General features: G+C 44.4%; 1 protein-coding gene across 6 annotated transcripts in view; it reads left to right on the top strand.

The window, feature by feature from the left end:
* The window catches only part of ARHGAP24 (Rho GTPase activating protein 24), a 1422561-nt gene that overhangs the window by 1359785 nt on the left and 35277 nt on the right, over positions 1–27499 (top strand). For all 6 annotated transcript variants that reach the window (XM_085636556.1, XM_085636558.1, XM_085636561.1 and 3 more), the window contains 3 exons: positions 9191–9323; positions 13244–13317; positions 17583–17704. In XM_085636556.1, coding sequence (XP_085492682.1) covers positions 9191–9323; positions 13244–13317; positions 17583–17704 — 329 coding nt within the window. The remainder of the gene's footprint in view (positions 1–9190; positions 9324–13243; positions 13318–17582; positions 17705–27499) is intronic.

Genomic DNA, 27499 nt, shown 5'->3' with positions numbered 1-27499 from the left:
ATTAATTGACATTTTCCACTGTACCTAATTGGCAGTGTTTGTTCTAACCCAGTATGTTTAGCAGATAGTATGACTGGTAAAAGGAATTACCGCAGCTGCCGCTACTATCCAAATTGTATGCTGCCTAGTGTAACAAATGAGCAGAAGCGATCTAGCTTGTGTAAACCACCATTTTTTTTAGGCATGTTGCACTGGTTGGATTAAATAGACTAATTTTCCTATGTGCTCACCTTTTGGACGCCCTTTCTGTTGACACCAATCACTGAAACGCTGCCTATAGCTGGGAGGCGGTTTTACTATGCTTGCAGCGATTCTTGTACCGTGGATTTAAAAGGAAACGCTTCGATTGAGGGCAAAAAACACTAACCACCGCTGGCTCCTCAGGAATTGGGGCACTGGGATATCTCGTATATTTGCATTCCCGGCTGACACCAGTAAAGAAGAGCCAACTGTATGTAAATGTAAGAGATGCTGCTCACATGGTGCAAGCTGGTTGCTTTCCTTAATTTTCTTATGTTATACTGTGGCTCCTTAGGATAAAAGCAACTGTTGCACCCCCCCCCCGCCAGACATACCAATACGGTGCCACGTTATACGTTATTTTTTGTGATATTTTCTAAGCTGACCTACCGCCTTCCATTTATGATCGAGTTTTAGCTCTGTCATGCTGCTCTTTTTGGCCCAGTCACTGACTGCATAGGATGCTGACCCAAGTTCTAACTGTATTTACCTCTAATATTTACAGGATAGTGACTTGTTTTCACTACTGTGACAGTTCGCTGATCCTACAAGTAATCCCTGTGACCTATGTAATTGATCTGCACAAAATCACAGATGTTGAGCCAACGCCGGGGATCGAACCTGCTTCCCCAGCTCCCAAGCCGGCAGCTCAGGCTGGCAATCACGAAGAGCGCAGGTGCAATGGGAGAAGTCTTGTTTTGATCGAAAGACTTTTTTGCGTGGATGGTCCCAGGCACAAACTCAACATTTCCATGCCAAATGCCCAAAGTTGACTCTTACACATCGCCCACGTTAAACTTAATTGAAGGGGAGACGGGTATGTGGACCAATCTGTCTAAGGCTAGGGACATCTTGAGGATCTGACCCTGGGCCAAACATATTCCGATGGGGATGGGGGAGCCCTGCTCGGAACAGCTTCGATTTTATGATTTTTCACACTCTCCAATGCCCTCTTTGGCCAGGTCACGGGCAGTGCACCGGCACCCTTAACCAAATTCTAAGTGTGCTCACGTTTAATATCCAGAGGAAGTGATGTGTGTTTCAATATTGTAACACTGAAGCAGCTCACTAATATTACAGCAAACAATCTGTGACCCCCTCCCATTTTCCGAACCTGAGGTCCCGCTTGGGTCAAGCTGGGGGTTGTATGAAGCATAAACACAACATTTCTCTGCAAATTCTCTGTATTAGACTCCCTCACATCGCCCACTTTAAGATACATTTAATGAAACAGTAGCTAAAACCGCCTGTTTACGAATTATTCAAGTTCATCAGGGCGAAATTCTGCAACAGTGCTGGCTCTGTGAGGGAGGCCCCCTGAAAGGCCGGGTCAAGGGCCAGGGCCCACTTTGCCCATGCCTTAAAACATCTCTGTTTAAGGGTTATTGGCGGTCATCGTCATCATGTTAAGACTCCCTGCAGAACAAAGCTGTCTATAAGGGCCCACTCTGCCCATGCCTATTTTCTTGCAATAAATTTGTGCTCTGCGTGGTACCGTCTTTGCCGCGGGCCATTTTCGTTCTGCACTGTACTTCAGTGTTAGTCAAGGCTCTGCCAGCTCCTGGGAAAACCTTCCCCTGGAGTACGGCCGTGGGCCCTACATCCTACGGCCGACTACCACCCACGCCCAGTCTTTCTTTTGCCTGGTTCTCACCATCCTATCTATAATAAACACTTGCATTATCTCCTATGAAAGGATATGTTCCCTTCCCCAGTCTCTGCCAATTTATTTATTTATTTTTTAGAGTTTTTTATAGCGCGAACAAGACCCAGGATAGGGTATCAGAGCGCTTTACAAAGAAACAGAGTAATAGTAGAGACATTTTGCACAAAACAGAGCAGACAAAGTATCAAAATATATGTAACAACGTTTGGCAGGTAGCAGACACCAGAAGGGAGTCAATTTGATTGGAGCAGTATGAACAAGTTCGAGTAAGTGTAAGTCAAAGGGCGACGGTGTCATTAAGGGGGGTGAAGAGACAAGTTTGGAGTCGTAGACTGGTACCTTTACTTGCAGGTCAGTGAGAGCTGGTGTGGAGGTGAGTACTAAGAGACTGCTCCTCGTTTTATGGCTCAGTTGAGTGACTCAACATTCTGCAAGGCAGCAGCTCAGCGGTCTTCTTCATTATCTATTATCTATTCAGAGCACGCCATTTTTCTGCTTTGAAATATGTCAACTATTTGTCACAGTCTGAATATGATAAATGGTGTTTTCTGTAGTAAAACTGCTAAAATTAATCTAACAGTTAACTTAAGGGAACCTAATAAATATGTCTAGTATCTAGTCTGGTGTGCGGCCACGGGCCATACATTCAGCAGCAGACTACATGGTAACCCCAGCTCGAATGATGCACTGTGCTGCTGCTTGAAACTGACTTCGAAGGGGGTACGTTCGAAATTATAGGCTTGATTGCAAGCAACTCAAGCATTTTCTCTACAAAACATATCTCGGGATGTTAGTCATCTTGCGACCCCACGTGGGTGCTCTGGGCGCTAAACTCCAGAGTTGAATTACTACTCGGAAAAGACAAAATAGATCTGTTCTTCTATGCTGGTTTGGTCACACATTCTTCAGAGAAGAACCTGGGCAGGAAGGCAAGAGTGTGCCCAGAAATACCTTTTTATGCTTTGGGGAAGCACAGCTGCCCCTTTCCCTTCATTGAAAATTGCGGTGTTTCCCTAAACATATTCCATAATAAGACAAAGGATTCACAAAACATATCTCTGGATGTTAGTCACCTTGCGACACCACATGGGTGCTCTGGGCGCTAAACTCCAGAGTTGAAATACTAATCAGAAATGGTGTTTCCCTAAACATATTCCGTAATAAGACAAAAGCTTCACACCTGCGATGCACGCGCGCGCCTTTTTTCTCTTAAGTCTTCAGCCTCATTTACATGGGGAGCACCAGATAATGTAAATCGAAAGGAGCGACACCAATACAATTAGACATTTAAATCAACATGCTGAGTTAAAATCTGATTATGTATCGGTCCGCAAGGAACAAAGGAGAGAGCAGGGAAGGAAAAAAGGGGGGTACGTCCTCTTTCCCTAATTAGTAATTGATATACCAAATTGGACGGACCCGTAGGTATATCCTAAGATTTTCTGACTCAGTGTAGTGCCTGAGAGCACAAAAATCCACTGGATTTGTTAGAAGAACCCTCACCCACCAACCTAGTTGGTGGCATGCTTCATCATCGGGTTCCCTGCTGGGATGCCAAGTGCAACCCAGCTGTGCTTCGACGCCTGGATTACAGCAGAGTGGGTTTTGTTTGGGATTGTGAGATGTGCTCAAAAAGTGGTGCAGTTTAAAAATGTCTCTAGGATGTCCAACCGGGTACTGATTTATTCATAGGGTCTTAGGACACTTTAGAAACAAGGTGAGATATTGTGACGATAAAAATTGCTCTTCTATATCTCTTAAACGCTGGTCGACATGGTTCAGCCTCACTTTTGTTAATGAGGCTTTCCTCAGGACCAGCGTGTGTGCTGCATATCACTTACGCACTTTCGTGGCTACTTTCATTTTCTCAGCCACAACACTACTTTCTTGGTCCTGAAGAAAGCCTCATTAACATTAACAAAAGCGAGGCTGAAACATGTTGACCAGCGTTTCAGAGATATAGAAGAGCAATTTTTATCTTCACAATATCTTACCTTATTTTTCATGTCCTAGGACCCTAGGAATAAATCAGTACCCGGTTGGGCATCCTAGAGACATTTTTAAACTGCACCACTTTTTGAGCACACCTCACACTAACAATCCCAAACAAAACCCGCTCTGCTGTAATCCAGGCGTCGAAGCACAGCTGGGTTGCACTCAGCAGCCCAGCTGGGAACCCGATGATGAAGCATTGCACCAACTAGGTTGGTGGGTGAGGGTTCTGCTATGTATCGATCCTACATGTACCGTTACTTGTCTCCCTAGACCCAGGTGCCTCATGTTGCCTTATTCAGCATATTCACTATGGCAAGACGACCAACTGAATACTCTGCCACTGGCTGTGGGACTCGAACCTCTGCATACGATAGGGCATGTGACCCCAACGAACAAACCATTGTGTTATACCTCCTGGCGACCGACAACCTACAGCACCGTCACTTGACCACCCACCGGCCGATGCCGACCAATGATGCTGCCAACTGTCTCTCCATGTAGGCCCTTCTGAATCAAAACTTCAGAGCAAGGGGAGATTGATCGACTGATTCTTATTCTCGGAATCAATCACAGGACGCGCATTGGGATTCCTACAGCCCGTCCCCAGGCCCGTGCCTACCTCCTCCTTCCGGGCCCGGGGGCACCACAGCCCGCACCGACCCCCAGTGCAGTGCGGCCTAGCCTGCCTGGCCGATCACCATCAGTTCCAGGCATACTATTCTCCGATCTCTGCGCTACTCTCATCACGACTGGTGTCGGCCCTTAGCCCCCCTGTGAGGCCTGCTCTCCTGGCCCAGTCGACGCATCGTTACTGCTGGTATCCGAGCACCGCTGCTGGTCCGTTTGGACAAGCGCAATTTCTTGTCGCTCGCCCCTCGCTTCGGTAGTATGCAGACGCTTTCCCCGGTTCTTCCTAGCAGTAAGTATCGTGCCCCCGAATGCTCGTTGTTCCTCTCTTCCTGCTCGGCGTCGCGACAGCATCCGTGGTATAGCGATTTCCAAGGCGTTGAGGCAAGGTCCGTCACCGCTGATTGTAGCCGGTCCTCCGTCGTTCCACAGCGAGCTGCGCCTTTGCCGGCGGGATTCTGTCGACCTGTTCCTGGGAGCCTCAGGGGGTCGAGCGAGGGCTTCTTCCTGCTCCCCTCGGTGACTCTTCTTCCAGCGGTGCTGCTATTCAGTCTTGATTGGGGGGTCAGTGGCCCCAAAGGGACACCTGTGCCCCTCTTGAATCCCCCCCCCCCCCCCCCAGCCGCTTGCTCCCTCTTGCTCGGATTGGGCGGTTGGCTGGGGGGGGGGAGGTTGTGGAAGGACTAATCTGGTCGCCCCCTTTTCGCGGGTTGCGGGGGTGAGGGGTCCCTATAGGGTCCGGATTCGCCTCCCCCGGACCATGACTCTATCTCACAACGTAGTCACTCAGAAACATGTGTAAGTTTCCTTATTTGATTGGCTTCATGTTCCAGTGACTAGTAACGTGGATAAGCATAGTTGGCCATTACTGCGTGTGTTGTTTCGAAATTAGGCAAAGTTGTGTTTTTTGTGTGTGCGTGTCCTCTTTGTCGTGTGCATATAATCTTCTCTTATGTGGGCGCGTTTGTGTATGTTTGTCTGTGTTCCTGGAGCAGGGGTGATTGCTTTGAATGTCGGTGCGAGCAATGCATGTGTCTGTGAGCGATTACACGTCAGCGAGGCGATTTAACATGCAAGGACACCAGACCTTTATGAATAAATGCTTCAAGAAACATATTTTACACGTTTGAGCTACCAGATTACAAGAGAATATGTTTAAAATGTATTGAGAAAGGGGATTCTTGCCAGGAAATCTGTTTCACGAATGATAAACCGATAATTCTTCTTCATCCTTCTGTAAAGTGCATGATTTGTCACTGCAGCTCAAGATCTTTTTTAACAAATGTCTGAGTCTCCTCTTCGACAGGATGTTTCCTTCGCAATTGCGCCACTCTGTGGCGCAGAATAGTAATGTGGTCTGCCTTAAAGGTTGTGCTTTTGAAGTTTTTGCACATTAAACATCATTTCAATGTTATACCAGTGCACTGTGCCATGGAGCTGGAAGGCGACACTTTAAGTTCTAACATTTATTTCCCTATCCTTTCTCTCTACAGCACATTTACATTGTTGTGCAGGGTTCCAGACTGCTCTCCCCTTGTGGTTTTGAACAATTGTCTAAACTAGTCTAGAGTTAGAACTTGCCCATTGTCTTAAGACAGAGCGTTAAAAAATAAATGTGCAGTTCTTTTCTGCAGAAATATGGCAGAGGCGCTGCTTCCATTTGGCACACCAGGTGCAGTGGCACCGAATCCCAGAGGCGTGAGGGGCTCACTAAACCCTGATTTTTACTGTATTTTATAATTAAGACAGCAGTCAAGGGACCCATTTCCTTCCTTGGACTAGGACCCATGATACACTAGATACACTAATGAAATGTTATAAATATTAAACAAATCAAATATTTTGATATGTGAGAAAAACAATGGGAGAAAAACAAGCTAGAAAACTACCAAATTGTGGGGTTTAGATCTGTATGGAGAAGATGAGAGCCGGAAAGAGAACGCATAGCTCATTCACGTTAAAAATTTATTGTTTTGTACTTAATAAATACGGCCGGGGGGTCTCGCGACCTCCCGCCTTCCAAAGATACCACGTCTATGTGCTGTGTCCGGGGGTGGTGTGGTCATAGGGGGAGGGCGGTAGCCAGTCACTGACCATGCGCATAGCTCATTCACGTTTCGATTACAAAATGGCCTCGTTTTCCTCACTAGTCCACAAGTTAGCGAGTGCTTAATTTGCGAAGGCGGTTGCAGGTGGTGAGCACCAGCATTCATTTTTTGGGGACCGTTGTTCTTTTTCTTATCATCAGACTGTGACCCAGAGCAACCTAGAGAAAAGCAGAAATAAGAGACACAAGGGGGAAGAAAAAACCGCGATAAAAGCAAAAAACATGAATAGAAAAGAAGTTGCAAGAAAGAGATAAAGAGACAGTAAGTGTAGGGTGGTGTAAGAAAGAGGGTTGAGGTGGTTTGATCTGTGTTAACACCGGAATTCAGTAGCATAAGAGGCGGGCTCATAAGAAAAACTTTACGGTCCCTGCATTTTTTTTTTTGCACATTAAGAAATGAAAATAGAAGTCAGTATACATGCATAGGAGGTGCCCCAAAAAGTGGGAAAAGGTCTGGGGTGGATGGAATGAGTATCGTGGGAATATCTGTGAACCCCCTCAGTCTGATGACCTAGACTCGGATGATAGTGACTCAGCAGAGTAGATGGGTCGCACGTAAGGGGATGGGGATGATCAGACTGTAAGACTACCGAACAGGGAATGAAAAGAAATGAAAATAGTGTACTATTAGCAGCATTGTTTCTGCCTAACACCTCACTGCTTAGGGTCCTCATAGATTCCCTGTATTGGTCAGCGTGGAAGACATATTGTAAAGAGTTTAAGTAGAATGGCGTTCGACACTGACTAATGGGACGCTTCAGTCTTGGCAGGTGCAGAAAATGTTGTTTATCTCGCCTGACAAGTGACAAGCATGTCCATGCCATGCTCACCTCATTTTAAACCCTTCGAAAGCAGCAACATAAAGGGACTAGATAGGTTTATGTAGATCATGGGAAGAAACACTTCTCTGAGGAGGGAGGCAGAGTCAAGTTGAGTCTATTTCTGTTCATTACCAGTCCTTCTCCAGTAACAACTGTGAGTGTCAGGATAGTAAGATGTCCTGAGCTGCAGCATGCTCTAACAAGTTCAAATTCGTTTTCCAAATAGAGTAAAAAAATGGTTCCTACTATTTGTTACTGTACGTCGGTTCACCATTCATTTGCGTGCACTTACTCATTGCGCGCCCAAAGCTAGTGGTAGTGCTGTCATTCACTAAGTGGTGAACTCATTGAGCCTCAGTGCCCCAATCTATAGTGGCAGACAGGTTCCCATCAATGCAAGCGTCTCTCTCACTATCAGTGGAAGTACCATCACTCATTATTAGTGCTGGTGTCCCTCTTCACCATTAGTTCCAGGACCTGATTCACCAGTAGTGCCTCCGTCACCATCTGAGTATCCCCACTCAACATCGTCTCCAGCGCCCCAACTGACTATCATTACCAGCAGACATGGACCATGCTCAGATAGCACCCTGTGCGGAAATAAATTGTTGTACCAATGCTGTTGGTGAATAAAACGAGGTAGCGGGGAGGGGGGTGTGATGGTTTCATGACCTTAATGCAGACATTGCTTTGCTCCCCTATGATGATTGGCACTCTAGGCCCAGGCCTGAGTTCACCAATGACAAAAACTGCCCACAGTTGCATCAGTGGAAGCTCTCCACTTACCCTCAGTGCGAGGCTTTCTTCCTATCCGTGTCAGGGATCCTGTATAATCCAAAGTGTGAGCATCCCTGATCACCAGTAGCTTCATGTCCCCAAACATCGTCAGTGTAAATGTCCTCCTCACTACCAAACCTTTAACACCCAACAACACTACCCGCCATTTTCAACTTCCAACCTTCTCATTGAAGACCTCATTTACAATCTGTGTGCACAGTGAACAGCAATTCTACAAACTCACATCTGTACCAGTGTCCATCCTTACCTAAAGTGTGCAATCGCCATCAGCGTGCTGCCCGACTCACCATTGTTACTAAATGCCCTGTTCACCTGCAATGCACCTACTGGCCATCAAAGTCTAAACTCACAATCATTCACCTTCACGCTTCACTATCAGTTCCATGGTCCTTTTTAACATGGTTCTAAGTGCATCCGCTCACCGTGAATGCTCATGTCCCCACTGAGCCTCACTAGGGGCCAGACAACGTCCCATTTCTAGGATGCCAGCCGGGGGGCAGCAAAGCGCCCTTTGCTGCAGCTGGGATCCTCAGTGGGGGTATGGGTAAGAGCCACACACAATATTGCATTTTATTCACAGGGCCAATAATCCTTGAATTGACCCTAACCACTGCCCTTCCCCAACCATGCTGGCAACAACTGCCAGGAAATGTTGTGTTACAGACCCACAAAGCACAGCCATGTGCCTCACTCCAGTAAAGATTGACACTCCTTCTGAAGGGCATCTCTGCTCAAAATCAGATGCCACAGTGCTGTGTAATCCAACCTATCATTGTAGTTTTGTGCCAAACCATATGAAAAATGTATACCTGATGTAAAGCATGGTCAGGCGCAATGTACATGATTGTTGGGTTAAAATAAGCATTTACCTACTTACTAATTTATTTATTTTTGTATTGTATTTATTCGTGTATTTTATTTATTTATTCATTTCAGTAACACAGATGTCCATACTGTGGCATCCCTGCTCAAGCTGTATCTCCGAGAACTGCCAGAACCAGTCATCCCGTTTGCGAAATATGAAGATTTTCTTTCCTGCGCCAAACTGCTCAGCAAGGAAGAGGAAACTGTGAGTCGGTGTAAATGCACTTTGGCGACTTATTTGGTCGGATTGTAATATGAGGGATGTCTTAGGAACTCATTTCATGACGTTTAACATTTTCTGTTGTGTTTTCAGTGCAATTACGGTTTTAGATACTTTGCTTAGCAGTCACAATATGAAGGACGGTACATGCTTTGATGAAAAAGGAATGCCTTACAATCCTTGAATTTGCCTGACATCATTGCAGGAAGAGTTGCTGAAATTACTCTAAAAAGTGAAGTCCGTGCCCAAAATGAACATGACCTAGCACACGTTCAGTGCGGTTACTGCCTCATCTGATGGCCTTGTGTTGCTGACGAAGTTGTTGCTATAATTGTATCATGTTCCTCATAGGACTACGTTTCTGTGGTCAAAACCAAGTGCCAGTACAATTGTATTTGTGGCTATATCTGGGCCCAAAGCAGAGGAACAACCACCGTTGATATTGAGGGGTTCCTACTTGAGTTCAGATGTGTGGAGAGTTTGTCTCAGGATTAAGGGAGGCTGGGCTGGTGTCCCACTTTTTGCTTTCAGTGTTAATCTGTCGGGCACCAGTTCATTTCATTAACATCTGGCTTTGGTGCAGTCTGGTTGCTATCCAAGGACGTTAGACAGAACCAGGAGCTTTAGGAGTGCTGAGACCTATTGAAAACCTCCAGCAAAAGATTTGCTGTGATCCTGGTTCTTCTCAACTTGGCTGAAGCGTTTAATCCTCTGGATCTTCACCTCCAGCCTGTGTGTATAGCACTAGGTTGAGTAGGATGGCTTTGCTCCTCTTTGCTACAGTCATCATCTTTGTTGTCAACAAATTGTCGTAAATTGGCTGCGATTAAATTAGCGTTAGCAGAATCCATCTGGTATTTAGAGGCTATCCTGTACATTTTGTGGAATCCATTTTGTATTTCTGGCATCCATTTTGTCTTCCCTTGTGCTCTGTTTAAAGGACTGGCTATACTTAGACTCTGCTACCCTGCACATGCGCAGGAATATCTAACTGTCCATGCATCTGTTTTTAATCTGTAACTATCAGGTTGTTTCTACCAGAGCCAGCAACTGCTAGCTCCTCCTTTACTGTTGACGGTGCATTGCTGTATGACCATCTATGTATGTAACTCTTCTCATGTATACTTGCACTGCCCTTTTTTCTGAGCCCTTGTCTAGAAGCCTAAATATGCAATCAGCAGGCTCACCCAGTGAAGGCCCAGAAGATCTTGTCCAACTCTAGCCATAGCGCAAGGTGCCCTTTTATCTCCAAGCTCTTCAAACCTGTGGCCCCCACTCAGCACTCCTCCCACCTGGAAATGAACAGATTCCAAGCTGCCAATCAATCAGGATTTCACCCAGAGAGCGCTAGTGAATCCTGGATCATAAGCTTCAGTGATGACAACTTATATCCATAGACAAGGTCCACGTACAATAAAAAAATCACTCAGTCTCAAGCATTCAACACGCTGTAAGCACTCTGCCTGCCTTCTTTAGCCCCACACCCAACGAACATAGAAGGAGTGGCCCTGAAGTGGTTCTGATTATTTCTGTTCTCTCACCCTCCAGGTGAATCTCTTGTAAAACATGTCATTCTTCACTATAATTGAATTGGAAGGTGCCTCAAAGCTCAGATCTGTCACAATACTATTCATCTAATAAATGGTCCTGCTATGGTATTAGTTCTTGGCATCTACCAATCTGGCAACAATATGTTTTACGTTGGCATGCAAATCCATTTTAAATGACAAGAGGATGATGAAGGCTGCCAACCATGCAGGAACTGCCTGGATCTTATACAGCGATGCATGCAATCATACTTTCTGTTTGTAGGCCCTTCTAAGATGTTGCCCTTTGTCTAGACCCAATAGATCCTTCCATAGTCTTTCCACTTTCCCTTTGAAGTGGATATTGCCATTACGTGCTTTACTCCCTTCCATCCTGAAGGCACGTAGCTTAGAAGTTCATCTTCAACTTCTATCTCTCATTTATGTCACATGTTAACGCTGTCGTAAATGAGATCTGCAGATAATTTCCTCACCTCTCTCTAAGCAAAGCTTGGCACTGCTCCGTGTGGTACCATTGTCAGACTTTTATTACTTTAACAGGGTATAGACGTACATGGGTCTCCCCACAACAATGCTAGCAAAACTCCAAAAAGCCTAACCCTTCCCAGAGCATCTATTCTTAAATGCGTGCATGTTTATGGAATGAGCAGACTTTACAGCTTATCCTAGACTGGTACCCAACTATCTGTCAAGAGTCTTAGGAAGGACCAGTGGGGCAAGGGTTGCAACTCTGAATTTGTTGTCGCAGCAGAAAATGAAGTAAACAGTGTCGATGAAAATATCTGCCCAGGTGAGGCTCCTCTCTCTTAACTCCCTATTTTTTTTCCTACTTCAGAAACCAGACAGCATGAATTTCAGAATAGCTCTAGGAACCCACCTATTCTGTTCCCCTAGAGACTTCCATGGTCTCCAGTCAAAGGATGGTCACCCATCACATGTGCCTAACAGCTAGAGTGGTCGACCTCGAAGCCGGGGAACCGGGTTTGAGCCTCGGCGTTGGCTCAGCATCCTGTGATTCTTGGCAAATCGCTCAGTCTCCCGTTGCCTAACAAAATAATTGAGCCGTCTGTAACACAACAGGTGCTCATGTGTAGCGCTCTGGTACCATTGGGTCGAGTTTGCGCTATATAAATCTAAACAAAAAAAAAAAAGACATTTGGCCTACTCCCAAAAGTCTTATTGCTCATCCTCTCATCCATTGTTAACAAGGCCTCACCATGCCAATTTAAAGGAATATTTTCCCGAAAGGATAAATGACTTTTGTGAATGAAAATTAATTAGAAATTGTATTAAATAAGACATGATTCTTGCCTTATAACGTATTTTCTAAAACCTCCAACACATGCATAACCTTTTCGTATTATGAAGGTTTTCAAATTAACATCAAAGAAAATGCTACTTTTTTTAATAAAGCCACCAGATTTATAGCTTTGTTTGATCTCATCATTTATGCACTTTCAGCAGTTTGACCATCTCACTCCATGTCACTATGGCACTGTCTCCAGTTCTGAAATTTTCAACAACAAGTCATTGTTTTCAGGTGTGTTTGTTTAATAGGTTTTGCGAAAACAGATCAAGACTACAACACCCAGAATACAGTAGGTTATCATACGAAAGTTCAGAACTAAACTATGTCCAATGTGATCTGATTTATTCCATAAAGAGCTTTATTCTATAAGGAGCATTGCAATTAACGGAAGGAAGATATAGTTACTCATCTTGAAAATTGTGCTACCCACCTGCGGCTCTTCATGCGAGCTGCTGGGAGAATGCATAGTTCATTTGGGATATCACTCACAAAGCACTGATTGCTGTCCGCTACTTCTAACGTCTTGGGTCTTTTGTGATCATGGCTAGAAAAAACCCTGTCCATATTGAGATTTGAATTTTCATGTCTTCTTCTTTCCTTGCTAATGGGGCTGTCCTAAATAAAGGCAACCCACATTGCAGTTTTTAGTAATGCTGATTGCTCTAACCCTTTGCACATCCCTCAAATATTTAGTATACTGGACTCAGTGAAAGACACACCTGAGTTTAATTTGTAATTTATGTATGGAGCTGGTTCATTTCCATCATATCTACAATCAGAATCGTAAATATTTAAAGATACTGGTCCTGATTCGCAAACTTTTGCTATGCGCGGGTGCAACTTACTTCAGTGGTACTCACAGCTTACTACTGAATTCCAGAAGTCAGTGCAAAATCTTTGTGGATGGGGCTCCATTATTTATCGAAATGCTGCTTTCATACACATCCTGCCTAGTAACCTGAGAGAATTTGACAATTTGTTCCTCACTGTGGTCTTGTCATGTAAGTGTCATTGTCAAGAAATAATATGAATTACCTTTTTCCCCGCAGGGAGTAAAGGAATTTGTTAAGCAAGTGAAGAGCCTGCCACCAGTCAATTACAATCTACTGAAGTACATATGTCGGTACGTACAAAGGTTTATCAAAAGCGACTGTAAACCTGCAAAGGTAAAGGGGTGGTATCTGGGAACACTGGAAGGACGTTCTAAATGGTTTTCAATGTGATTCCGTAACTGGTAATGATGTGTTTTTGCTTGTGATTTTCACCCCTCTTACATTTATCCCAGGTGTGTTAGTAGCATCTCGTGTATCCTGAAGATGGCCATTTTAAATCAAACTTGTGGGTGAATCTTCAAGAGCCATAGTTGAGTTATATACACACCATATACTCATTCAAACTAATATAATGTTACTACAAGCGTACAGTATTATTTAAACTGCCACAATTTATTTTCTTATGGAAGGCAACAGATCACTCCTGTAACAGGAAAACTGCATCACTACTCTCTTGTAAAAATGTGAATAATGATATTATAAGCTTCATGTCCTTTATAGCAGAAGAGAGTTTGCAGCTAGCTTTTCTTAGAAACTCTGAGAGAGTCACCCACATGTGCTCTCACCTTGCTGGAAGCAGGGAGAAGAAGCAAACTCCAGCCAACTCCAGAGCAGAAAGAATGGGCGAATGACCTTTACAACATGGTCGTTACACTGCGTTTCATTTACATCGCGGTCATTAAAACGCAAGTCGATATGACTTGCGCTGGATGGCGCTATACACAAGGAATGAAGGCCGTCGCCGACTGGATGAAGATCAGCCGTCTGAAGCTGAACTCGGACAAGACGGAGGTCCTCATCCTCGGCTCCAACCCTTCAGCCTGGGATGACTCCTGGTGGCCGACCGCACTAGGGGCAGCCCCGACACCCACCGACCACGCACGCAACCTGGGAATCATCCTCGACTCAACGCTCTCAATGACCAAGCAAGTCAACGCCGTCTCCTCCTCCTGCTTCAACACCCTCCGCATGCTCTGCAAGATCTACAGATGGATCCCGACAGATACAAGAAAGACAGTCACCCAGGCCCTCGTCAGCAGCAGACTCGACTACGGAAATGCCCTCTAAGCGTGAGCCCTGACCAAGCTCATCAAACGACTACAACGCATCCAAAATGCCTCGGCATGACTGATCCTCGACGTACCCCGACACGGCCACATCACCCCCCACTTGAGAAACCTGCACTGGCTCCCCGTCAACAAGAGGATATCCTTCAAGCTCCTCATCCACACACACAAAGCACTCCACAAGACCGGCCCAGCCTACCTCAACAGATGGCTCTCCTTCTAGATCCCCAACCGCCAGCTACGCTCCGCTGACCTCTCACTCGCCACCGTCCCGCACATCCGAAGAACAACCACCGGCGGGAGATCCTTCTCCCACCTCGCCGCCAAGACATGGAACACCCTCCCACTGAGCCTACGACAGACCCAAGACCTGCTGACCTTCAGGAGGATACTCAAGACCTGGCTGTTCGATCAGTAGCGCCCTCCCCCCCCCACCGAGACCCTTGCGGTATGTACTGCGCTTTACAAATGATTGATTGATTGATAAACACTAAGGAATAGTATGATTTACCATTCCAACACCTTCCCTACTGTTGTGTAGGCTGGAGTTGGAATAGTAAATCATACTATTCCTAAGTCCAGCGCCTCTAGTGCAAGTCGTTGTAATGACTCGCGTTGTAATAACTGCGATGTAACGTACCGCGATGTAACTGATCGCGTTGTAACGTCACATATTCGAAAGGAACGTCACATATTCGAAAGGATGTGTTACTTCCCAACTCACCAGCTCCCCTCACAAGGTCTGGTAACTAAGGGAGGAGATTAGGTGAAGGACAAATAATGGAGGGTAGTGAATGTGGGGTGTTAAAGAAGTCCATGGAAAGCAGTCATGGGAAGGGTGGCAACACCACACCATAGGATGAACAAGCATTTACAATGCAATGGTCTCGGCATTGGTAAAGTTAGAGCTATTGGCATTGCTCATGACATTATTTTTGTTTATGTTTTTGTTTTTAAAACATTTAAAGAAACGGCATTGTCATGAGCAATGGCAATAGCTCTAACTTTACCAATGCCGAGACCATTGCATTGTAATGCTTGTTGTTAAGCCCTGACAGCGAACACCGACAGATGTAAAGTGGAGCCCACATAAGATCTATGCATGCGGGCAACTAGAGCCAAATTTCGGGTGGGGGGGGGCTGAAAAAGATTTCGGGGGGGGGGGCTACGTCTTCCAGCCATAGGCAGAGTGGCTGTAAAAAGGGGCAGCCTTCGAGCCGAGACCTAAATAGCCTGCCGAAGTCAAGCACCTGTCTGTGTCTGCCCTGCCTCGACTGCTGAAATTGAGAGCCTGTCGTGCAGGTTTTTAACACAGATCCCAGAACAGCAGTCCCACGCCCTGGCTCTTTCTTATTCCTATGCTGTCGCTAGATGTCACCGGGAGAGAACTAAAGAAAAGAAGAGACGCTGTATCGGCGAATAAACCTCAGCAAAAAGATGTCTCAAGACTATGGCTGGTCTGCGCATCGTCCTGGGATGAAGTACCTGGAGCGTGATGTTTCCAGAATGCATGTGGACCCAGGTCACTACACTACACCGCATCTCTCTCTGACATGAACATGAGGGAAGGCCCCTTCCCCCACCCCACACCACCCACCACCAATGGCACCTTAGCTCTGGTGAAACGTGCAAGAACATTTAATGTACGGGATGTCCTGTGTAAGAAAGAGCAATACATGACTTCAGCCATTAGATGGCAGGGTCACTGCTCGCGATCGGCTTACCTTACATGCCGTTCGTGATTGTTGGAGTATTCTGCCTACTCGTCACACATTTTCAGAAACAGGATGTAGCGCGTCACGATGTCACACACAGCGGACATTTTAGGTTGGGAAGGCCAAAATTGAATAACGTTAGAACTCTCCTTAACAAATGGCGACGAGCGGGATAATCAAGGACCAATGAAGGAGGACATAATTTTCTAAAAGAGACAGGCAGAGTCGACGGGACGGCAGAGTGATACATACTCTACAGGAGCTCATTTGTATTGAGCGTTGAAGAAACAACACGATGAAAACAACAACGCAGCATTACCAGTGAGCAGCGCAGCAAATTATAATGCTTTTAAACTTTATTTTAAGCTTACTTCATCTAGGCCTTACCGTTCAACGTTAGAACTCTCTGATTTCAAACGAAAGCTGCCTAGCAACGCGCCTTGTAGTCACTGCTCGCGATCGGCTTACCTTACACGCCGTTCGTGATTGTTGGAGTATTCTGCCTACTCGTCACACATTTTCAGAAACAGGATGTAGCGCGTCACGATGTCACACACAGCGGACATTTTAGGTTGGGAAGGCCAAAATTGAATAACGTTAGAACTCTCCTTAAAAAATGGCGACGAGCGGGATCAATTCCCCACCTGGACCCCGCAGGCAGCTTCTAAACACCGAGGCGGCCAACTTCTGGGGGGTTTGAGGAGGAAACCAAGACAAGAGGGAACAAGCACACCACCGCCTTTCTCCGAGGGCAGAGCAGAAATGCCTCGGAGAAAGGCAGGGTCCTTTTCGGATTCGGGGGCGTGTTTTGCTGTTGTCTCCTCCCTGAGACTTTTGGCAAAAAAGACGCCCCCCGATCCGAAAAGGACGGGGCCTAATCGGAGTGACTGACCTCTTCTCCAGTGGCTGGCCAGCATTTACGAGGCCAGCCAATGGAGAACAGGGGAGAAGAGGGGCGGGTTCAAGCCCCTCTTCTCCAAGTCATTATCTCTCGCGAGCGAGACTGCGCAAGCGCAGCCTTCGCTAGCCGAGACCTAAAAAGGTGGAAGGAGAAACCATAGGAGGAGAGAAATCGGGGGATGGAAGGAGTGAACTCACTATTTGCTTAACAAAACAAGTCCAAAGGGGAAATACAAAAGCATTTGAAAAAGAAAAGGAGAAAGAGAGAGGGGTAATTAAAAAAGGTTTATGAGAAAGTAGTGGTCCCTTATATTACAGGGAATAAAATACTTCAATGTGCATATCAAAATATCTGGGTGTTGCAAGGCCTTAGAAAGGCAGTTGATCTACAGCCTTGTACATCTCAGCTCTCAGAGAACTCATCAGTGACATGATCTTTTCACGCAGTGTTCATTTAGGAGCGCCAGACTAATATCAAAATATGTCACTGTCATGCAAGTGCTGAAAAGTAGGATATCAATAACAACATGTTTCATACAATTTAGACAGCAACTTGTATATCCTATGTCTGTTAATGAAATCCTTTCTGTGTTTTTCACCAAAACACTCTCGTTTCTTACTAACCAACTGCCTATTATTTTCATTTTCATTCAGGTTCTTAGATGAAGTCCAGTCTTATTCTGGTGTGAATAAAATGAGCGTTCAGAATTTGGCAACGGTGTTTGGTCCCAATATTCTGCGGCCCAAAGTGGAAGATCCTCTCACCATCATGGAGGGTAGGTGAAATGTGCCCTCTCGACAGGCATCAATGCCAGACCTCTTGAGGCCCACTGACCAATTTCATTGAACTCACAGTTCCCTCTCGGTGTTTAAGGCCCATTAGCCTCAATGGAATGGAGCTTTATTTGGAGACAATACTAAATATCTCAAACCTGTTTAGTTTGGCATCATACAATGGAGTTGATGTTTTGTAAATAATATTAAAACAGTATTAAATATAAATGCTATAAAGTTGCCCATGTTAGCCTGAAATGTTGTTTTTTATATAGAAATATAAATTTAAGTGAATATATAGTCTTTGGGGAAATCAATTTTGTTGTTATGATAAATAAAAAACCTTCCCTTTAAGTAAGTTTTAGAAGGAAAGGCATGTCGTTGTTCTTGAATAATAAAAAATAAATAAGACCGTTAGAAAAGTTTCATTTCCTCACTTTTTAGAACTTTTTGGTCACTGGTCTTTGATGCCATCATAATATTAAAACACGAATATTGAGCATAGCCATATGTGTAGGTAGGGACATCATATCATGAAGTTGCTGCTGCAATGTTCATGAATAGAGTCAGATAAGCAGTGCTTAGTTTGAGCTGGTGGTTTATGGTGCTCAGCACCGGCACTTAATCATCAACATCGGAGCTTTCAATGAGCACCAGTTAAGAACACATTGAGTTACAGGGAGATTAAGTGATTTGCCCAGAATCACAGGATGTTGAGCTGACGCCGAGACTCGAACCTGGTTCCCCAGCAACGAAATCAGCAGCTCTGGCCATTACGCCACACCCCCTCCTCACTTTCATCGTTGGTAGTCGGTTCTGTTTTAGGCGACACTAACAGTAGAAATGGGCTGGTGCAAGCTGCTTCCTGACGAGAACCGCGGCACTTATTGTTTTACAAACTGACCGCTGCAGATAAGCAATGGAGATCAAATGTGAATGGAGATTTAATCATGTGCCTAATGTCGGCTTGGTTCGGCTAATTCAACTGGTGGATCATACTGTTTTGCTATTTGTGTGGCTGCTGTAGCATGTCAAGAGAAAATATAATTGGCTTAGAGCCCTAGTCAAAGTTCATTGTTTCCTTTCTGTTGTTTGGGAAGACCTACAATCAGGAGTACAAGCAGTCAGAGCATGAGTCCAAAGTATGATTGGTGCTTATTCTCTTTTTTAGTGATTGCTTTTACAACTCAAAGGTTCCTCTCCACTCCCGGAAGATCACTCCGACAGCAAAATATATAAATCTCGACTATATTAGTGCTAGACCACTTCCGGTCTTTCCTGTCAAACTGCCTTGCTTATGTCTTATTTCTGACACCTGCTTTATCTCTTCACAGACAACTGTCACATATATGTTCAATTGGTCACACACCAAGGGCCTAAATGTTTGTATTGCGAACAGCTAGATTTAATATGTGGATCTCGCACAGGGGTTCCCTGTGTACCATAGCAAGGACCTGAAGCCGGTAAGGGGATTGGGCATTAAATGGCCCGACATGCTTCTAATAGCTTGCTTCTTAAACCTTCTTCTGTACACTCTGCTGCTTTTAAGCGCAGCAAAAATAGGTGTCTCAACCCCTATTTTTACCCTTGACAGTAGCAGGTTCATGAAACACTTTTAGACAGAACTTATGTGGAAGCATTAGCTATAAAGCTACCAGCATTGAAGATGAAGGTAATTGAGATTTAAATTGATCAAGGAATGCTTGCTCTGGAAGTAGATTTTTTCCTGGTTGTTGAACAGAGAGGTAGGTTTTCACTGTGTACCTCCTCCTTCAGTTTCACAATTTCCATCTCCTGTTCTTCTGCCACCTCACATTACTGATATCAATGTTGATATCCAATTTCCTTTCCTTTCCACGTGTCATCTCTATATTTGGCTCTTCAACAAACCCCATCTGAGATTTCATTCTTGTCTCCTGTGATTGAGGATTCCGAACCTTACTTATAGTTTGGCAGATATGGGATATCTGCCAAGAAGTGGCAGCTGTCCTGCCTGCTGTGTTTAGTGTGCGTTTGACAATGCTAAATATTCCCTCATTATAAGGTGATGTAATGTAATATTGTTGTTTGGAGCTTCCTATACCTGTGGGCCTGATTTAGTGTTCGGCGGCTGGATACTCCATCACAAATGTGAGGAATATCCCACCTGCCTTATTACAAATGCATTTTATCCTAATTGGGGATACCTATTTAGGATAAAATGCATGGCTTTGCAGACCCTTTGCCTAGGTGCATGGTGGACCTTGGGGACCCAGTCTGAGGCCCAGATTTACAAACATTCTGCATAGGCTTGGTGTTACTTTTCTAACGCAAACCCGATGCAGTGTTCAAGTGCTATTTTCTATCCAACGCAGCTTGTGATTTACGTTGGATAGTAACCCAAGGTAATACAAAGTTGTGCAATGTGCTGCCTTGCGTTACTTTGCATCAAGGGAGCATTTCATGGGTGTTGCATGAACGTTCCTATGCAACCATCCATGGGTTTTGACGCAAACTCTATCTGCAAAGGCACACCAAGAAGAAATGTTTTACCCTCTTTGCATGTTTGCTGCATTGTGACGCATACATACAAAGTTGGAAACCCTTAAAGCTTATCTTTTATACTGGAAGGTACTCCATTCGGCACAAAATCTATGCTTCAGACAACACAGACACTCTTCTACTATACTAGATGTCTGCCTTAAATTTGCAAGTGCAGGGAGAGAGCAGAACAAGCCATATAATAGCGCCACATCTTAGTAGATATAGCGTCATTCTACTCTCTCCCTTTTGTGCAAATCAGCGCAGCAAATGTACTTGCAGCCCTGCGTTTTGTGACTTTTTGATAAATGTAGGCATTATTTTCAGTGAACGCCGGGAGAAATTAAGCAATTTTTCAAAATTTACAAAGACGGGGTGGGGGAAAGAGTTCTTTTAGGGCATCGCCAACTGAGCAAGAGGGTAGGAGATGCTCACCCTAACCAAGCGCTGCTCTGTGGTGGTTTGGGGGTTGTCATTATAATGATAAAACTATATTTCACAGGCATGCATGAAATATTTTCCATATTTCATGGATCACTTTGAAATAGCAGTCTTTTTACCACTGCAGATTCGTACAACTGAGTCACCCAAACATGCAAGCGAACATGTATCTATATATACCATATAAGCAGTTGTGCAGAGAGAAGCAAGCTATTTATTACTATTGTTAATTATAGAGAGAGGCCATAACTCACGAGAGGTGCAGCTTCGAGTAGGTCATGGTGCCCCTCCCCACCTTCTACAACAGAAATTATTAGGATATTAAATGAGTCTAGACATCTACATATATGTTTATGGCATGTCGTTTTTTCATGTGTGTTTGTTTTCACAAAAGTTATATTGCCAAAACCACTATGCAAGGTCTTAAATTTGCACAGTAGGGTAAAATCACAATGTGGAGGGTTCCTGACTATTAGGAGAATTGTTTTCCTGTGTAAATTAATTGTTACATGCAGTGTATGAGGCAGTAATACGTGTTTTTCTAAATCACTTATGCTGTGCTATGGTAATAAACTCCAATTTGAACTTTACACATTAGTAAGAAATGTGTGAATATTCATTTATTAGTACAGCTGCTCTAAATAATGTGTTAGTGAGCAACATTTATTTTCACTGCAATGGTTTAAAAATATATATATAAATATAGATTAGAAAAAGCGCAGGCTCACGCTCACAAAGAAGAAAAAACCCCAGGGTGGGCTAGGGCCCGAGGGGGTAGTGCATTTGCATATATTAAAGGGAGGGGGCCAAGATTAAATTAAAGGGGAGGGGGTATGCAGTGCTAAATACCATACATATTACCAGCGCTTTAAATGGTCCGGTACTGTTCGGTACGGAGTACCAGCACTTATATTTTTCCATTTCAAGCACTGCATATTACATCACTTATGACGGGTTCTATGACATCACTGATAATATGACTGTAACATCTGAAATTACATCATTGTTGACAACACTGTGCATGGCGGGAGTGCGAGTCATAGTTACTTTAGGGTATGAATTATAGTTACTTTACTTAACTAGGCTATGACTTATAGTTACTTGACATACCTGTAACTGGCGAATTCCAGTATTTTTGGTATTTAAAACAGTAAGTTTTAACTGAAATTGTCACCTAGCTATAACGTCCCATTAACCTCTGTTTTTTTTATGATAAAAATAAAAATATATTCTATATATAGTTATATAGTTAAATATTTATTTAGTTTTGTTTTATATATATATAGGGATCGTGTGTTGCATTAAACACGCTCTTTAAATAGAGGCCATGGCTCCAGTGTTTTTCTTGATCAAACAAGACTTTGACACTTGGGATTTTGGTGGATTTACGGGGGTGGCTACCCCGCCGTGTGCCCGCCGTTGGAAGAGGCTTGGGCGCAGCCAAATTACGGAGAGGATATATATATATATATATATTTTTTTTTTTTTCTTTTCAATGTTGCCATGTTGTTATTAACTATAGGGCAATAATACTTAGGCATTGATTGAAGACAGGCATAATGAAAATGTGCCTGGATTCCACCACGGGCTTGGCAAATTCACAAACAGCATACCAGCGCTGCCATGTGCAACTCTAATCCCTAATCCCTTCTCATGATGCATACGAAACCCTGTTTTTCATTAGTGTTACTGAAAGCCTTTTTACAGCCAGCAAGGAATACTGTACCATAACCTAGTGATGAATTCAAATTCTTTGCAGACTTTGTTGGCACAGGGAGCTCAAAACATTTAAATGCAGCTCATGTGAAAGAGCGAGGACCACTGGGAAATTAAAGATCAAAAGATCCCAGCATGCCTCCGAGGCCTGCCTGGGGGCTTGGAATTGGGACAGTTATAATGACCATCACGACCTCATTATGTTCAGGACCTACAAGAATCCCCTGCAGAGGGTCTTTAAAGAAACATTCTGCGCCCTCACATTACTGGTGGCACAAGACGCAAAACCATGTGCTTTAAATTAAAAGAAAGATGAGTGTGCGTGTGTGCCGTGACCTTCGCGGCCTGCACTTACCTCAAAATTAAGCCATTACTCAGCATCATGATACTCTCCTTGGGAAAAAAGAAACAGCTGCACTTTTTTTTAACGCCGAGATATTATTTTGTCCTATATCACGTGTGTTCACCATTTATAAGTAAAAAGAACACAGGGCCAGGTGTAGTTTTTTGTGGTTTGCAATTAGGAAATTGCAAACAACTATGTACAACACTATTTCAGACACCATTTGCAATCCCCAATGGGTTGCAAATGGACCCGCCTCATCAATATTGATGAGGCAGGGGGCAATTTCCGACCTATTGGAAATGGCTACAATCACAGGGCTGGTGGCCTGCTGGGGTCAGCAGACCACCATCTCTGTGATTGCTTTTTAAATGAAGCAATATGTGTTTTTGTAATGCAGCCTGTTTTCCTTCAATGAAAATTAGCTGCATTACAAAAATGTAAATGAAAAGTTTTCTTTTCATTTTTTAAGAGTAGTTAGTGGTTCGTGGGACCTCTGCCTAAGGGGAAGTGGTCCCTTGGGGACCCCTTCCCATTTGTGTGAATGGGTTACCACCTCCTCTACGGAGTCAGTAAATATGAATGTTTTGCGACCGCATTTTGGTTGCAAAACATTCATACAAACCAGTGCTATTCGGTATTAGGAAGGGACACCTTCACACACCCCTTCCTAATACTGAATCGCAAAATGTGAATCGATAACAAGTTACCAAGTTGCATTTTGCCTTTCATACATAGTTCAATGCATTCTACTGGTCGCAGTCTTGTAAAATGCTTTGTACATCTGGCCCATAGTTTTTTCCCTTTTTCCACATGCATCCTTTGTAATTCCCATGGGAGGCACTTTCACAAAATTAGTAGTGATGCTGGGTCAAGTGACACAATATTGAACATAAATCGGGAAGAATTGAAGGTGGCACTGGATGGTGTGTACTCTGATTATTGGACCTACAAAATATCTCTGGGGACAGAATATTCAGGACAAAATATCACAAAAAAAATCAAAGCCTACATTTTCTACACCTAAATCCACATATGTGTTCCTACGCGGTACATATGCCTTCAAGGTATGTATATGTGGAATCAGGAATAGTAAATCGATTTTCCATATGCACTTACTGTTCAATATTTTGTCCCGCAATGTTCTACCCTCGATATTCATGTATCTCAATATTGTTTGTGTCGATATTCAGCAATACATTCATACTGGAGTCCAGTAGGCTCATTGACTTGTGAAATGTATGCAATTTGACCCATTGTAAGACTTAACATCGCCTTTAATTGCCAAATCTGTCCTTCTGCCCCTTCTGCATACACTGCCCGCTCTATGCTTCCTGCACCTTCGGCTCACAGAATGCCCTTTTCGCTCCCTGCCTCATCTGCTTTCTCTCCATCTTCTCCCACCCTGCCCCTGATCCTTGTCCCCTCTGCTAACAAATTGTCCTTTCTGCTCCATGCCATCGACTCTCCGTTCTCTGCACCAGTTGCTCCCACACCGACTCTTTGCTCCCTGCCCCCTCTGAATACTCAGTTCCTACCATCTCAGCTCACACTTTGCCATCTGGACTCCATGCCCACTTTGTTCGCACACTGCACATGCACAGCTCTCTTTGCTTACATTGCCCCTCTGTTCCTTGCCCCCTCTGAGCACTTGCTTCTGTGTCTGCGTTCTGCCCTTTTGCTCACAGACTGCCCCCACTGCCTCCAGTCCCCTCTGCTCCCTGCCCCTCTGTACCCTCACTACCATCTCTGTCCCATGCCGCTTTTGCTCCCTGCCCCCCTGAACACTTTTCTCCTCTCTACATTTAGGTGTGCTAGAAGTAATTTCCCATAATAAATGTCACACCATCATTGAATCCGTATTGCCAAATATTGCGACTTGTGTTAAAGATTTGGCGAAATTGAAAGATTTTCAAACATTGTGAATTTTAGTTATTTTGAGGATTTGAAGAATTAGTTTGTGTTGCCCCTTAGAAGTAGACAAATACCCACAGAGGTATGTTTGTGAGTATTTACATATCTCTTGAAGGTAGTTTGCCTTTCACGAACTGCACAGTTTTACTCCAGTGGTAGTCTGGGGTGAGGGCCTTTCAAAGGCGATCTGCTTCAACTTACTGCAGCATTGAGACAAACATTCACCCAGGCCTTACCGCCAGTACTTATTCTGAGTCCTATATTAGAAAAGCTTGCACTGCTACTGCCCTTGCTATTTGTCTCTCACCTATTAGTGCAACTTGCTAACAACCTTTTTATTATGCTAAAGTAAAATCAAATAACAATTTCATGCATGATGAAAATCAAATGGTGCACCTCTATAAAACGGGCGAACACATGTTATAGTTGGTTTTACATGCAAAACAAGCAGTCGTAGCATAAACGTCAATTCACGAAAATGCCATTGGTAGCAGAAGTGACATCACATGCAATTTGACCATCAATTGTACTGACAGATACTTATACATACACATATTCACACGTAAACACACACTCACCCACGAGCATGCACACAACATACATTTGAAAGCATTTTTTTTGTACTTACCTCAGCTGCTAGGGAAGGCCATATTGCACCTAATTGTTCTCCATTTTTATTACACTCTTAGTGAATAAGAACATTCTTCACTATGAGTGTAATAATTTTTTTTGAGAGAAAACAAAGAGTGGAGCCCCAACTGACGTCCATAAGGACGAGCTGCCACTGTCTTCCTGGTGACGCCTAAATGACATCCATGAGTAACAGTATGAACAAGCATTGGCATAGCCAATAGGTCTCGCCTTTGGGACCTTATAAGTGTTTTGCCATGCAACAGTTGCATAACTAAATACTTATAAGGTCCCAAAAGCGAGACCTATTGGCTATGCCAAACGGCCGTGCGGCCACGAAAGTGATCGCAATCGCGATCAAACATCAAAGCGGCAGTGCGGCCGCGAAAGTGAAATTAATTGCGGTCAAGCGCGGTGCGCGCGCCTGCGCACATGCACTGTAGCTCTAGGCTGGCCTGGTAGCACTTTTTGGAGCCCTCTCAAAAAGTCTCGCCAGACCAGCGCATGCGCTGGGTCAGGCGAGACCTAAAAACGGACAAGACCGCTTTATAAACTGTAAAAAAAGTGAGCCTCAAGAATGCATGTATCCAAGTCCTGGCCTTAGCCAGCAGCTCTTTCAATGTTGGGAGCTTTAACCGTTTACGGTGTTAACAACATCAGTTTCGAATGACAGCTCAGCAAAACGTTTTGTACCTTAAAGAACTCACAGGTGCGCTCCTTTAAAACTATGATAGACTTCCTTCAGTACCAGGACTGGCGGAAGGTGTCACACATTACAGTGGCCCCCGGGGCAACTATGTTTAAAGATTAAAAAGATCAAGTTTGAGTTTGTGACTTTATTCGTAAATTCTCGAGACAATCAAAGATTAATAATGGAAGTGGTGAATGGGCAGAGACTGCATTTCCAGATGTTTAGCATTAATACACAGTTTCCCATTCCTCGAAAAAGTACGGCTTGCTAAAAACCTCCCATCCAATCACAGCGAGAGCCTCCATGTGGTGGGGTGGGGTACCTAAAGGGCAGCACCACCAGCAACCCTCCCTTTCTGTATATGAGCATCAGCTGAACTTGTCATCAGTGACGAAAAACCTCTGGGCTCGATCCGTATGGTCCGAGCTACATGGAGCCCACAGGTGTTCAGCAGTTTTATCGAGTGAGAACTTGGTCCGAGGGTTTTAGAGCGCGTTACCTGAGAAACAGATGGTATTATATATTTTCAGTCACAGGAAGATGAAGTGGTTTGCCCAGAATCACAGGATCTTGAGCCGAAACAGGGATTCAGAGCTGGTTCTCCAGTTCCCAAGTCTGCAGCCTTGGCTGTTAGGCCAGATTGCGAGCCTGGAACCCCCTAGAGCCACGGACATAGTTGTTACCCCCCTTGGGGCCAGAAGAGCAAATAGGGCCGCATTTCGGGGAAGGGGGGGGGGCGTGTCTAATTCTTCCAGGGATAGTCAGAGTGGACATGCAGGTGCTCTAAGAAGGGGTGAAAAACCATTAAAGCCTCATTAGCAAGTAAACGATCTTTTAAAGACCTGTGAACTACATGGGTGCGGCTGCGTGTGCCCGGGAAGCTGTGTCAGCTCGGTCTAACCCACACGATGAAAGGGGGGGGGGGGGAGGGTGAGGTTATGCTGAAGCCCTTTCAGCCCAATGGGCGTTGCTCGCCTGCTTGGGGCGATCCATTCCTGGGCTGCAGAGGTCGAGCCATTTCAGTGAAATAGTTTTTCGTACTTCATTCGGGAGCTTCTCCCAAGACCCTTTATGGACGTTGACTTGAATAACCGCAAGCGAAATGCAAAACACTGCATTGTGTAAATACTATCCCCCAGAAGGCGATTATAGAGACAGAGGAATCGAGATACATGTGCATTACGGAGTTTACTCTACTGCCCTACTGCAACAGCGGGAGCTGCTTTACACACATGTGCGAGAGAGCTTTTCTGCGTGACCACAAAGTGTTTCTTCTGGCAAACAGGAATGGAAAACAGGGTAATGGTTAACAGCACATTAGCTATTCCAGTTCACGGGTGACAGAGCATGCATACCTCTCCTTTGGTGAATATAAAGTGGATTTTATTTAAAAGATGTCATTGAAAGACTTCCTCTTAAACTGCACAATTGTGTTTTCATGTGCTGCTTCAATAAGATCTAAGGCGTTCAGATACATTCAGTAGGTGGCCAGGTATTGTACCTTAATATCGTCTACAGAATATTGTACTATCAGAATATCCG

Source organism: Triturus cristatus, chromosome 2_1 (assembly GCF_964204655.1).
Source record: "Triturus cristatus chromosome 2_1, aTriCri1.1, whole genome shotgun sequence".
NCBI classification, from domain to species: domain Eukaryota; kingdom Metazoa; phylum Chordata; class Amphibia; order Caudata; family Salamandridae; genus Triturus; species Triturus cristatus.
The sequence above is the reverse complement of the archived record's forward strand: the minus strand, read 5'-3'. Positions and strand labels throughout refer to the sequence as shown.